Source organism: Pseudophryne corroboree, chromosome 12 (assembly GCF_028390025.1).
Source record: "Pseudophryne corroboree isolate aPseCor3 chromosome 12, aPseCor3.hap2, whole genome shotgun sequence".
Lineage (NCBI taxonomy): Eukaryota > Metazoa > Chordata > Amphibia > Anura > Myobatrachidae > Pseudophryne > Pseudophryne corroboree.
In genome coordinates this window covers 148,876,121-148,891,877 of record NC_086455.1, presented here as the reverse complement: position 1 = coordinate 148,891,877, position 15,757 = coordinate 148,876,121, and the positions used below count along the sequence as shown (strand labels likewise).

The 15,757-nt window shown below is 39.5% G+C and overlaps 1 protein-coding gene across 1 annotated transcript; it reads left to right on the top strand.

The window, feature by feature from the left end:
* The first annotated feature begins 527 nt into the window (after positions 1–527).
* LOC134980523 (extracellular calcium-sensing receptor-like) lies at positions 528–15,242 on the top strand. The gene is made up of 5 exons (XM_063947374.1): positions 528–812; positions 9,424–10,266; positions 11,050–11,274; positions 11,941–12,064; positions 14,344–15,242. The coding sequence occupies exons 1-5, from the start codon at positions 555–557 to the stop codon at positions 15,240–15,242; spliced, it is 2,349 nt and encodes a 782-aa protein (XP_063803444.1). The 5' UTR covers positions 528–554.
* The last annotated feature ends 515 nt before the right edge of the window (positions 15,243–15,757 follow it).

The window sequence follows — 15,757 nt, the reverse complement described above, 5'->3', positions numbered from 1 at the left end:
TTAGAAATAGAACCTGTGGCAAGTGCAGCTTGCCACCGAGCCAGCAAAGGGCTTGTTGTGCTCACACACCCCTACCGGCCATCTCAACGCTGGGATCCCGGCCTCGGCATGGTGACTGGCGGTCTCCTGAGCGCCGGTCACGCATACGCAACCTAACCCATTTGTGAATTGGTTTGAAGTCTCCCCATCTGCCAAAATGCATGGTATGTTTCAAAATAAGATAGACATGATTGGGATTACATGTAATATATTAATATGTAAAACATATACATACAGAAAATACTCTTTAGGATAAAAAGTAATTGTAATTCACTTATAATCTGTAGATGCCACAGATTGCTCCTAAAGCCATTGTAAAATCACAAAAACACTCTACAGCTTGCTCACATTGCAGACACCTTCTAAAGAGACATTGGAATACAGAGAATTATATATACAGTATTTTTTTTTATCATATTACTAACTCCAATATGTAAATGAAATATGTTTTAGCTTTTCTCATGAAATCATTCAATTTTAGATTTCATATAAGGTATTATCGCTACCTCCTGGCTATGGTGTATGCTATATTGGAAATTAACAAGTCACCAGATATTCTACCAAATATCACACTGGGATTTAAATTGTATGATACTTGTTACAATGAAGTTAGATCATTGCTGGGGACAACTTTGATCTTGTCAGGGGGAAAACAGACAGTGCCAAATTTCAACTGTGACATGGAGAGCATACCGGCTGCTATAGTTGGTGACATGACTTCTAAAGCCTCAATACCAATAGCCAGAATTCTTGGACTGTACAGATTTCCTCAGGTAAGTTCCTGCAAAAACTGCTGATTAAAGAATACAGTATATGTATTCTGATTAGCGGGGTTATTTAAAATCCCATCAATGTTTTGCCTGTATAATAACATATTTAATCTAAAGTATTTGCAGCAATAAATGGATAAGTTTTAGGGCAATCAATCATTACTTTCATATTGGTACAGATGCTCCATTATGCTTTGAAGAGTGAACAACACTGTTTTTTGCTGATTGAAGTTGACTTCTATCCAGGCTATGTTCCTGCGTATGACCTAAGAAAAAATTGGAATTGCTGAGGAAACTATATACATCCCTTTTTGTCCTTCAGTAGCTCTTTCCATAGAAAAGAGCTGCTAATGCCAGTGGAACTGAACATGAGTTGGACAAAGCAGGAACAGTATCAACAAAATATCCTGTATATGCCCACAGTAGCTAAAGAGTTATTTACGTGGAAATAGACATTTGAGGGAAAAGGGGTTTAATATATAGACCCCTTATAATTTATCAGTGCAAAGGGGAGAAATTCCTTAGATACATATGTCAAACATTATACACCTTACTCAGTTGCATCATATATGTTTCGTTTATACTGCTGAACAATTTGGGGCACCTTCACAAACTGAATGAATACTGTATATATACACAAAGTAAAGAAGTTACTTTCTCCTAATGTTGGTATTTAGTGCATTGTATTTGCTGTAGTTGTTATATATGGTAAGTTATTTAACTAGACTTTTCTAACTGATGCTTTTATTCTTTTGCCAAGTTGTCCTAGTCCCAGGGGTACTGAGAGGTGGCAGCAGGTACCCAGTATTGTTTTGCCTGGCAAGCTATGAAAGAGGAGAAATGTCCCCTTCTGCAGGGTGTGGCACATAGTATTTGTCATTGCTTTTCATTCTGAAGGGGCGTGATGATGCCTAACAGAATTTGGTCACACCTCCTGTCACTCTTCTCTCGGTAGACCTCTCTGGTCCAATAATATTAGAGATGAGCGCCTGAAATTTTTCGGGTTTTGTGTTTTGGTTTTGGGTTCGGTTCCGCGGCCGTGTTTTGGGTTCGAACGCGTTTTGGCAAAACCTCACCGAATTTTTTTTGTCGGATTCGGGTGTGTTTTGGATTCGGGTGTTTTTTTCAAAAAACCCTAAAAAACAGCTTAAATCATAGAATTTGGGGGTAATTTTGATCCCAAAGTATTATTAACCTCAAAAAACATAATTTACACTCATTTTCAGCCTATTCTGAACACATCACACCTCACAATATTATTTTTAGTCCTAAAATTTGCACCGAGGTCGCTGTGTGAGTAAGATAAGCGACCCTAGTGGCCGACACAAACACCGGGCCCATCTAGGAGTGGCACTGCAGTGTCACGCAGGATGTCCCTTCCAAAAAACCCTCCCCAAACAGCACATGACGCAAAGAAAAAAAGAGGCGCAATGAGGTAGCTGACTGTGTGAGAAAGATAAGCGACCCTAGTGGCCGACACAAACACCGGGCCCATCTAGGAGTGGCACTGCAGTGTCACGCAGGATGTCCCTTCCAAAAAACCCTCCCCAAACAGCACATGACGCAAAGAAAAAAAGAGGCGCAATGAGGTAGCTGTGTGAGAAAGATAAGCGACCCTAGTGGCCGACACAAACACCGGGCCCATCTAGGAGTGGCACTGCAGTGTCACGCAAGATGTCCCTTCCAAAAAACCCTCCCCAAACAGCACATGACGCAAAGAAAAAAAGAGGCGCAATGAGGTAGCTGTGTGAGTAAGATTAGCGACCCTAGTGGCCGACACAAACACCGGGCCCATCTAGGAGTGGCACTGCAGTGTCACGCAGGATGGCCCTTCCAAAAAACCCTCCCCAAACAGCACATGACGCAAAGAAAAAAAGAGGCGCAATGAGGTAGCTGACTGTGTGAGTAAGATTAGCGACCCTAGTGGCCGACACAAACACCGGGCACATCTAGGAGTGGCACTGCAGTGTCACGCAGGATGTCCCTTCCAAAAAACCCTCCCCAATCAGCACATGATGCAAAGAAAAAGAAAAGAAAAAAGAGGTGCAAGATGGAATTATCCTTGGGCCCTCCCACCCACCCTTATGTTGTATAAACAAAACAGGACATGCACACTTTAACCAACCCATCATTTCAGTGACAGGGTCTGCCACACGACTGTGACTGATATGACGGGTTGGTTTGGACCCCCCCCAAAAAAGAAGCAATTAATCTCTCCTTGCACAAACTGGCTCTACAGAGGCAAGATGTCCACCTCATCTTCACCCTCCGATATATCACCGTGTACATCCCCCTCCTCACAGATTATCAATTCGTCCCCACTGGAATCCACCATCTCAGCTCCCTGTGTACTTTGTGGAGGCAATTGCTGCTGGTCAATGTCTCCGCGGAGGAATTGATTATAATTCATTTTAATGAACATCATCTTCTCCACATTTTCTGGATGTAACCTCGTACGCCGATTGCTGACAAGGTGAGCGGCGGCACTAAACACTCTTTCGGAGTACACACTTGTGGGAGGGCAACTTAGGTAGAATAAAGCCAGTTTGTGCAAGGGCCTCCAAATTGCCTCTTTTTCCTGCCAGTATAAGTACGGACTGTGTGACGTGCCTACTTGGATGCGGTCACTCATATAATCCTCCACCATTCTATCAATGTTGAGAGAATCATATGCAGTGACAGTAGACGACATGTCCGTAATCGTTGTCAGGTCCTTCAGTCCGGACCAGATGTCAGCATCAGCAGTCGCTCCAGACTGCCCTGCATCACCGCCAGCGGGTGGGCTCGGAATTCTGAGCCTTTTCCTCGCACCCCCAGTTGCGGGAGAATGTGAAGGAGGAGATGTTGACAGGTCGCGTTCCGCTTGACTTGACAATTTTGTCACCAGCAGGTCTTTCAACCCCAGCAGACCTGTGTCTGCCGGAAAGAGAGATCCAAGGTAGGCTTTAAATCTAGGATCGAGCACGGTGGCCAAAATGTAGTGCTCTGATTTCAACAGATTGACCACCCGTGAATCCTTGTTAAGCGAATTAAGGGCTGCATCCACAAGTCCCACATGCCTAGCGGAATCGCTCCGTGTTAGCTCCTTCTTCAATGCCTCCAGCTTCTTCTGCAAAATCCTGATGAGGGGAATGACCTGACTCAGGCTGGCAGTGTCTGAACTGACTTCACGTGTGGCAAGTTCAAAGGGCATCAGAACCTTGCACAACGTTGAAATCATTCTCCACTGCACTTGAGACAGGTGCATTCCATCTCCTATATCGTGCTCAATTGTATAGGCTTGAATGGCCTTTTGCTGCTCCTCCAACCTCTGAAGCATATAGAGGGTTGAATTCCACCTCGTTACCACTTCTTGCTTCAGATGATGGCAGGGCAGGTTCAGTAGTTTTTGGTGGTGCTCCAGTCTTCTGTACGTGGTGCCTGTACGCCGAAAGTGTCCCGCAATTTTTCTGGCCACCGACAGCATCTCTTGCACGCCCCTGTCGTTTTTTAAAAAATTCTGCACCACCAAATTCAAGGTATGTGCAAAACATGGGACGTGCTGGAATTTGCCCATATTTAATGCACACACAATATTGCTGGCGTTGTCCGATGCCACAAATCCACAGGAGAGTCCAATTGGGGTAAGCCATTCCGCGATGATCTTCCTCAGTTGCCGTAAGAGGTTTTCAGCTGTGTGCGTATTCTGGAAAGCGGTGATACAAAGCGTAGCCTGCCTAGGAAAGAGTTGGCGTTTGCGAGATGCTGCTACTGGTGCCGCCGCTGCTGTTCTTGCGGCGGGAGTCCATACATCTACCCAGTGGGCTGTCACAGTCATATAGTCCTGACCCTGCCCTGCTCCACTTGTCCACATGTCCGTGGTTAAGTGGACATTGGGTACAACTGCATTTTTTAGGACACTGGTGAGTCTTTTTCTGACGTCCGTGTACATTCTCGGTATCGCCTGCCTAGAGAAGTGGAACCTAGATGGTATTTGGTAACGGGGGCACACTGCCTCAATAAATTGTCTAGTTCCCTGTGAACTAACGGCGGATACCGGACGCACGTCTAACACCAACATAGTTGTCAAGGACTCAGTTATCCGCTTTGCAGTAGGATGACTGCTGTGATATTTCATCTTCCTCGCAAAGGACTGTTGAACAGTCAATTGCTTACTGGAAGTAGTACAAGTGGGCTTACGACTTCCCCTCTGGGATGACCATCGACTCCCAGCGGCAACAACAGCAGCGCCAGCAGCAGTAGGCGTTACACGCAAGGATGCATCGGAGGAATCCCAGGCAGGAGAGGACTCGTCAGACTTGCCAGTGACATGGCCTGCAGGACTATTGGCATTCCTGGGGAAGGAGGAAATTGACACTGAGGGAGTTGGTGGGGTGGTTTGCGTGAGCTTGGTTACAAGAGGAAGGGATTTACTGGTCAGTGGACTGCTTCCGCTGTCACCCAAAGTTTTTGAACTTGTCACTGACTTATTATGAATGCGCTGCAGGTGACGTATAAGGGAGGATGTTCCGAGGTGGTTAACGTCCTTACCACTACTTATTACAGCTTGACAAAGGGAACACACGGCTTGACACCTGTTGTCCGCATTTCTGGTGAAATACCTCCACACCAAAGAGCTGATTTTTTTGGTATTTTCACCTGGCATGTCAACGGCCATATTCCTCCCACGGACAACAGGTGTCTCCCCGGGTGCCTGACTTAAACAAACCACCTCACCATCAGAATCCTCCTGGTCAATTTCCTCCCCAGCGCCAGCAACACCCATATCCTCCTCATCCTGGTGTACTTCAACACTGACATCTTCAATCTGACTATCAGGAACTGGACTGCGGGTGCTCCTTCCAGCACTTGCAGGGGGCATGCAAATAGTGGAAGGCGCATGCTCTTCACGTCCAGTGTTGGGAAGGTCAGGCATCGCAAACGACACAATTGGACTCTCCTTGTGGATTTGGGATTTCAAAGAACGCACAGTTCTTTGCGGTGCTTTTGCCAGCTTGAGTCTTTTCAGTTTTCTAGCGAGAGGCTGAGTGCTTCCATCCTCATGTGAAGCTGAACCACTAGCCATGAACATAGGCCAGGGCCTCAGCCGTTCCTTGCCACTCCGTGTGGTAAATGGCATATTGGCAAGTTTACGCTTCTCCTCCGACAATTTTATTTTAGGTTTTGGAGTCCTTTTTTTTCTGATATTTGGTGTTTTGGATTTGACATGCTCTGTACTATGACATTGGGCATCGGCCTTGGCAGACGACGTTGCTGGCATTTCATCGTCTCGGCCATGACTAGTGGCAGCAGCTTCAGCACGAGGTGGAAGTGGATCTTGATCTTTCCCTAATTTTGGAACCTCAACTTTTTTGTTCTCCATATTTTATAGGCAGAACTAAAAGGCACCTCAGGTAAACAATGGAGATGGATGGATTGGATACTAGTATACAATTATGGACGGACTGCCACGGTTAGGTGGTATAAAAAAACCACGGTTAGGTGGTATATATTATAATAATAATACAATTATGGATGGACGGACTGCCTGCCGACTGCCGACACAGAGGTAGCCACAGCCGTGAACTACCGCACTGTACACTGGTTGATAAAGAGATAGTAGTATACTCGTAACAACTAGTATGACACTATGACGACGGTATAAAGAAAGAAAAAAAAATACCACAGTTAGGTGGTATATATTATAATAATAATACAATTATGGATGGACGGACTGCCTGCCGACTGCCGACACAGAGGTAGCCACAGCCGTGAACTACCGCACTGTACACTGGTTGATAAAGAGATAGTAGTATACTCGTAACAACTAGTATGACACTATGACGACGGTATAAAGAAAGAAAAAAAAATACCACAGTTAGGTGGTATATATTATAATAATAATACAATTATGGATGGACGGACTGCCTGCCGACTGCCGACACAGAGGTAGCCACAGCCGTGAACTACCGCACTGTACACTGGTTGATAAAGAGATAGTAGTATACTCGTAACAACTAGTATGACACTATGACGACGGTATAAAGAAAGAAAAAAAAATACCACAGTTAGGTGGTATATATTATAATAATAATACAATTATGGATGGACGGACTGCCTGCCGACTGCCGACACAGAGGTAGCCACAGCCGTGAACTACCGCACTGTACACTGGTTGATAAAGAGATAGTAGTATACTCGTAACAACTAGTATGACACTATGACGACGGTATAAAGAATGAAAAAAAAACCACGGTTAGGTGGTATATATTATAATAATAATACAATTATGGATGGACGGACTGCCTGCCGACTGCCGACACAGAGGTAGCCACAGCCGTGAACTACCGCACTGTACACTGGTTGATAAAGAGATAGTAGTATACTCGTAACAACTAGTATGACACTATGACGGTATAAAGAATGAAAAAAAAACCACGGTTAGGTGGTATATATTATAATAATAATACAATTATGGATGGACGGACTGCCTGCCGACTGCCGACACAGAGGTAGCCACAGCCGTGAACTACCGCACTGTACACTGGTTGATAAAGAGATAGTAGTATACTCGTAACAACTAGTATGACACTATGACGACGGTATAAAGAAAGAAAAAAAAATACCACAGTTAGGTGGTATATATTATAATAATAATACAATTATGGATGGACGGACTGCCTGCCGACTGCCGACACAGAGGTAGCCACAGCCGTGAACTACCGCACTGTACACTGGTTGATAAAGAGATAGTAGTATACTCGTAACAACTAGTATGACACTATGACGACGGTATAAAGAAAGAAAAAAAAATACCACAGTTAGGTGGTATATATTATAATAATAATACAATTATGGATGGACGGACTGCCTGCCGACTGCCGACACAGAGGTAGCCACAGCCGTGAACTACCGCACTGTACACTGGTTGATAAAGAGATAGTAGTATACTCGTAACAACTAGTATGACACTATGACGACGGTATAAAGAATGAAAAAAAAAACACGGTTAGGTGGTATATATTATAATAATAATACAATTATGGATGGACGGACTGCCTGCCGACTGCCGACACAGAGGTAGCCACAGCCGTGAACTACCGCACTGTACACTGGTTGATAAAGAGATAGTAGTATACTCGTAACAACTAGTATGACACTATGACGGTATAAAGAATGAAAAAAAAACCACGGTTAGGTGGTATATATTATAATAATAATACAATTATGGATGGACGGACTGCCTGCCGACTGCCGACACAGAGGTAGCCACAGCCGTGAACTACCGCACTGTACACTGGTTGATAAAGAGATAGTAGTATACTCGTAACAACTAGTATGACACTATGACGACGGTATAAAGAAAGAAAAAAAAATACCACGGTTAGGTGGTATATATTGTAATACAATTATGGATGGACGGACTGCCTGCCGAGTTCCGACTGCCGACACAGAGGTAGCCACAGCCGTGAACTACCGCACTGTACTGTGTCTGCTGCTAATATAGACTGGTTGATAAAGAGATAGTATACAATACATACAACAATATACTACTATACTGGTGGTCAGGCACTGGTCACCACTAGTCACACTGGCAGTGGCACTCCTGCAGCAAAAGTGTGCACTGTTTAATTTTAAATTAATATAATATTATGTACTCCTGGGGGCTCCTGCTATAACAACCTGCAGTGCTCCCCAGTCTCCCCCACAATTATTATAAGCTTTGCCTTTTATACATTGATGTGCAGCACACTGGGCTGAGCTGAGTGCACACAGACTGAGTCACACTGTGTGACTGGCTGCTGCTGTGTATCGTTTTTTTTCAGGCAGAGAACGGATATAGCAGAGAACGGATATATTATATTAAAATAAATAAAAGTTAACTAACAACAACTGCACTGGTCACTGTGGTAAACTCTGTCTGACTCTGCACAATCTCTCTCTCTCTTCTAATCTAATTTCTAATGGAGAGGACGCCAGCCACGTCCTCTCCCTATCAATCTCAATGCACGTGTGAAAATGGCGGCGACGCGCGGCTCCTTATATAGAATCCGAGTCTCGCGAGAATCCGACAGCGTCATGATGACGTTCGGGCGCGCTCGGGTTAACCGAGCAAGGCGGGAGGATCCGAGTCTGCTCGGACCCGTAAAAAAAACATGAAGTTCGTGCGGGTTCGGTTTCAGAGAAACCGAACCCGCTCATCTCTAAATACTATATATATTTTCTGGACCTTCCCAAAGTTGAAACATTGTGTTTTGCAGTGTGTGGATAATAATTAATGAAAAGGGACCCTTATCATTTTTGAAGGGCAAGTTAAAATTGTGCAAAATTAAAGAACAATCAGTGTTAATGAGAATGTTGAAAAATGAGTTATATTTAATATGAAAAGTCTAAATTGGGAGAAATATTAAATATATTGTCTTTCTGAAGACACAGAGAATCTGTTATTGATGCAGTGATACTTAGTATAGATAGTTACTGCATTTGACAATTAATATTTTTTTTCTGGGTCTAACATTCAAGAAAATACATCACACCCAAAGTAATGCTAATTTTCGGTTGAATTCTATATATTTTAATGTGGAATATTATTGCTTTATATTGTCATTGCTGCTTCTGTCTTCTTTCTAATTAGATAAGTTATGCTGCAGCACACCCAATTCTCAGTGATAAGTTACAGTTCCCATCGTTCCTTAGAACCATAGCTGATGATGACTATGAGATAGTAGGAATTGCAAAAGTGGTGAGTCACTTTAACTGGACTTGGGTGGGGATCATAAGCTCTGATAATGAATTGGGACTTTCAGGTTCTCAATTGCTAATCAAGGAGGTTGAACGCAATGGAGGCTGCATTGCATTCCTTGAAATTCTGCCTATCTTCAGTTCAATGGAGTCAGTTTTTCGCATTATAGATGTCATCAAGAAATCAAAAGCCACAGTTATAATGGTGTATTCCACTATGGAGAACCTTATTCCCCTTATGGAAGAGGCCTCATTTCACAAAATTGTAGATAAAGTGTGGATTGGTGGTGGCAGCTGGTCCATCACTTCTGACTTTCCAAGAAAGGACATTTTGACCACTTTAAATGGCAGTCTAGGTTTGTCACCTCCAAGTGGAAAAATTCCTGGATTTAAAGAATTTCTTTACAGTATCCATCCATCTAAATATCCAGATGACTTCTTAATGAAAACTTTTTGGCAAAATGCCTTTGGTTGTGTTTGGCCAACAGAAGCTCCTTATAATTTCACATTTTCAAACACTTATGAAGACCAAACCCTTTGGTGCACAGGGAAAGAGAAACTAGAAAGTATTGATCCAAATGTATATAATGTGAACACATTCGTATACACATACAAAATTCACAATGCAGTTTTTGCCATTGCTCATGCTTTGCATGAAATGCATTCCTGTTTACCAGGCAAAGGACCCTTTCTCAATGGTACCTGTGCTGATATGTTTAACTATCAACATTGGCAGGTACAGTACACTGTAATATACTAACTTCTCATTAAAGTGTTGTGCTGATGAATTTGTGTATTTAAATAGCTAATTTAAAGTTTTCCTTTTTATTTTTGTCTGAGGCCTTTAAGAATTACATATTATTGTGAAATAAATAACACTACTGTATGCATAGTAGGTGAAAATACAAAATAAGGAAATTTCCAATTCGTTTTCTTACAATCTGATCCAACACAACTGAGCTTTAATATTTAAGATTTGTATTTTGCTATTACAAAATTCATATTTTAAGGCATATAGGTGGTATATTTCAAAGCATGGAGAGAGATAAAATGCAGAAAAATAAATCACTAACCAATCAGCTCCTAACTAAAATTTTCCAAATAGAGCCTGCTTTATATCTATACACTTTATCTCTATATATTCTTTGATAAATAACCCCCATATGGTACTTCAACTTATATCAACCGATTCCATAAAATAATAGACATTTTCATATATCTTGTATATCCATATATAATTAGTTAAATGTTTATAGAATATCCTACATATTTAAGAATTTTAATATCCAAAGTTCAATGCAATCTATATACTGTAAGCACATCCTTTGCTATAAGACTACAAAAACTAAATACTGTAAAATTTTAATGAATCCACTCTTCATAATAAGCCTGTTTTAAGTTGCTATAAGAGGTTTCTTTCAAAATTAGAAATTTGTGATTTCATTTCATCCATAAGGTAAACTAGTATACATTTATACCAATATTATAAAATGTAAAACATAACCTTTGCTACTTTCAGCTACTTCAGTACATTAAAAAAGTCAAATTCCTCAATAGTGCAGGGGAACAAGTATTCTTTGATAAGAATGGAGATATACTCCCTTTCATGGATATCCTTAACTGGCAGCTCTATGACAAGGGCAGAAATCAGTATGTCCATATAGGCAGCTTTGATGGACATGCCCCAAAAGGGCATGAACTACAGATGGAAGAAGGAAAGATTGTCTGGAATGGACACCATTATGTAAGTGTTGGCTTTTTAGATATATTTTTATAGTTACTTTTTAATCAGTTAATGTTATATATAAGAATATCTTTCATGTGTATAGTGTATGTCTGCATAGTGTATTATTTAAGAGAAAAGCATCATGTCTTTACGTGAACAATTAGAATACACTATATGCATGTAAAGCAAAATTAATTTAGAGCATATACTGTAGTGCTGCTTGTTATAAAATGAAAATGAAAATATGCAAAGAAAAAAATCAATAAAGCTAACAAAATACAGTCATTAGAGTGTTTGTATCTTGTTTTGTTTGGAACTCTTCTGTACTATATATTAAGAATGAATCAAACTTTTTACAACATACATATATCATAGCTATTTAGCTACTCACTAGATATTTCAAACTGATTTTTTTCTTAGGCCATTATTATATTTATCTCTAAAACTATTTACAAAGCTCTATAAAAGGTAATTAAATACTGCTCAAATGTAGCTGATATAATTTGTAATACATTTGGACAAGTAGTGGTTTATCTCTAACACCTAATGTTGTATATGTTGAAGGCCATTTATTGTCTTTTATCTAGAATTTTTTCTCTCCTTGACCCTCTTGCGTTGTTTATTCTAAACCACCATATCTATTGCACTTCATGGTTAATTAAATCTACTTGTACATTTTTTCAGCCCCCAAATTCTGTCTGTAGCAATCCTTGTCCAAAAGGCTTTAGAAAATCTACAGGTCAAGGAAAAAAGATATGTTGTTTTGATTGTGTTCCATGCTCTGAAGGAGAGATCCTCAACCCAAATGGTATGTGATAGTAGATGTTTTGTATACTACTATTTAGTATATGTGAAATGCAATTTTGAGGTGAAAGAAGATTTTTTGTCTTTTGTATATCCTTTTCCATACCGGTTTTATAATAGATCCAGTCATGGTATTAACAATGATGTCTATGTTTTAAATATAGATAAATTGTATGAAATCCTACTCTAACATTGTGGCTTCTGCTGAAAAAAAAGATACTCTTGCAGAATGGTCTTCTGAGACCTTGTCAGCCTTAAGATTTTTAAAAACAGACTCCTTTTTTCAGCATCCTTACACTGTAATCCTTCATTGTTGTAAAAAATATCATCATAAATTGGTGTTAGTGCAGTTTTTTTCTAGACACTATACATTTCTTCAGAAGATATTAATTATGAGTTGTGAATAAATAATTATTAACCTATAAGGCAGGTTTTTGAAGATTCAAGTATTTAGCTGGTTGAGGGTCTTTAGCCTATTCGTGTCTAACCCAACCATTCAAAGATGAAATAAACCAATGCAGAATTTTAGTTTAATTTTTTTTTCAAGATTCAACTTGACAATTACATATATACCAGGGTGAAGGAATAACAAAGCTTATGCTATGATTGTCAATACCGTACTGTATATTATGGGGATCACATTTAATTATCCTATATAATAAAAGGCAAATGCTGCTCCTCACCTTTAAAGGGAATTCAAGTGTTTTACGCACTGGTGACCACTAGATGATGCCAGAAGGAGCAATTCAATAGTTGCTCCATTCGGGCATGCACAGCCATCGGCGCTGACATTGCTGTTATGTTGTTTCATCATTTTGATCGGTTGGTAACTAGTATTAAATATATTGTTTGTCATAGGTGTACTGAAAATACACAGAAAAGGAAATATGTTCAATGTGACAAGTGTTTAGTTTTAGAATTAAAATGAATATAAAAATAAAAATAATTTTATAATAATAATAATAATTATTATTATTATTAATTATTTATTTATGTTTGAATATGTATATCTAGTATGCAAGTTTATGACAGGACTAAAGATATATTCCCGCAAAATAAATATTGCTTCATTAAAATAGTTACCTATAACTCCAAAATAATACAATTACACTGAAAAGATGTATATTGAATTAAGTCATATTTCAATTACAATGAATAAAGTTATGGGATCTTTTAAAATAAACAAACATTTTAAACTTCATCCTCTCACTTAATCCACTTTCATGGTATATTTAAATATTTGTTTAAAAACAAATAATTATTAATTATATTGACTACATTCCAAAAAAAAAGCAGAGCAGCAGTTTTTCTTTTTTTAATGTTTTCCAGAAATTACTAAAAAAAAGTTTAATTATCATAGTGAAATATTTTTTTTTATCTTGATACTATAACACATATACAAATATAATTGTTTAGTCACTAATTTAAAAGGCATATAAAGTGGATTAATTACTGTTTTAATAAAATGTTAAAGTACCTATACAGTGTGTGCGGGGCAGGAAATTTAATTTGTGAGTTTAACCATTATGAACAACTATTTAGCCAACGGATTTTCTGTCAACCAGTTATATTGCCAAGGTTTGATAAAAACAGTGGAGGATTTTACCTACTGTATGCCCGCCCCCAAGAAAATCTGAACCTCAGCTCAATGTCAGTGAAGCCAGATGCAGTCTGTGACTGCACTGGCTTCACTGTGACTGGCAGTGACTTCCTATTGGAAGTCCTACCTATCAGTCACAGACACTACAGGCAGTCCCATTGGGAGGTGTTTCCTCCCTCTGGGACTGCCATGCTGTGCTGCAATTATCTGTAGGAAGCCACTCCCTGATCATCATTCCAATCAAGCTTATATGGGCTGCAACAGATGCAGTCCATAATAGCTGGCGGTTTGTCCATGCACAGTCTGGCCACCACTAATGTGCATGCGCTGGTTGCGGTACCTTCCTGATCCATTGTGCAGGTGCCAGTACCTGGCTGATGAGCTGACTGTCACCTCTCCTCCTTCCCCCCCTCCGGGCAGGCACGCGTAGTAGCAGCCCCCCTACCACCATCAAGTAGGAACTGCTGCTGGATATAAAGCACATTTTTGTGATTTATCTTAAACCTCAATAATGTAATTTTTACTGTTGAATTTTGAACTGACTGATTGAAACTACTGTTGAACTGATTGCATTTTCATAATGATTTGTTTAGCTAGCTAAGTAGCTACCTCCTTTCTATTTTATACAGTATGTTGCTTTTTAAATATAGAATAAAATAAATTAAGTTTCTATTTTTCCTCAGATAGCACTGAATGTCTGAAATGTCCAGAAGATCAGTGGCCAAATACATCAAAAGACAAATGTGTGCCAAAACTCATTCAGTTTCTTGCTTATAATGATGTCTTGGGTTCCTCAATGGCATTCATAGCAATCCTTTGCTCTGTACTCACTTTTTCTGTGCTTTGTTTGTTTATTTTTAAACATAAAACACCCATAGTTAAAGCCAACAACAGAGAACTTAGTTATATTCTTCTGGTTTCCATTATGTTCTGCTTCCTGTGCTCCTTAGTATTCATTGGAAGACCCAACATGTTAACCTGCATGCTACGCCAAGTGGTATTTGGAATTATTTTCTCCATTTGTCTGTCAGCAGTACTAGCCAAGACTATCACAGTCATAATGGTATTCAGTGCTACAAATTCAGATAGTAAAATAAAAAGACTTGTTGGTTTGCGAATTCCTATATACATTGTTCCTTTATGTACTTTAATCCAGTTAGTCCTGTGTTTAACATGGATGTGTAGTTCTGCTCCTTTTGAAGAAATCAATATGGTGGCAGAGATTGGGACTATAATTATTGAATGTAATGAAGGATCAAAAGTATTATTTGCCTGTGTTTTGGGCTACATGGGACTCTTGGCATCTCTCAGCCTCCTTGTTGCATTTCTAGCCAGGAATCTCCCCAACACTTTCAATGAAGCCAAGTTTATCACTTTCAGCATGTTAGTGTTTGCTAGTGTCTGGATTACATTTATCCCAGCTTATCTAAGCACCAAAGGAAAACACATGGTCGCAGTGGAGATATTTGCCATCATATCTTCTAGTGCTGGGCTACTTGTTTGCATATTCTTTCCTAAATGTTACATCATTTTAATGAAGCCTGAAATGAACAATAAGAGATATATAACAGGGAGAAAATGATTGATTTTGAAAACTCATGGGGGCTACAGTATATATGATGCCACATTTTCTATAAAGATATACAGTAGGACTAAAATTACAGCAAGTTACTTTAAGCATGTGAATTCATTTTAATGATTAGACTGCATGAGTCAAAATTGTGTTTTTAAATGCAGTGCTAATTTAACTACAGTATCATTCATTTGTTATATTTCCCATTACTTGGCTACATATACAATCACTTTTGAACATAAAATATTCATTTCATTCAGTTATTGGAGTAATGTAATATTGCTTGTAAAATAAATGATGTTCCAATATATTGTTTTATTAAGTGAATTTTATTGGCTTGTGATATATGGCATACAACTTCAATGAAGTTTAGTAACACAGATTTTGTCAAATAAGGTGCCTTCCCTGTCAAATTTAAAATACAATAGACATGCAATGAAAGAAACAAAAAGTTGTTTATGAAATACAAAACAAAAAAATGTCAAGTGCAATTAACTGCTTGCAAACTACAGTTTAATAACCCT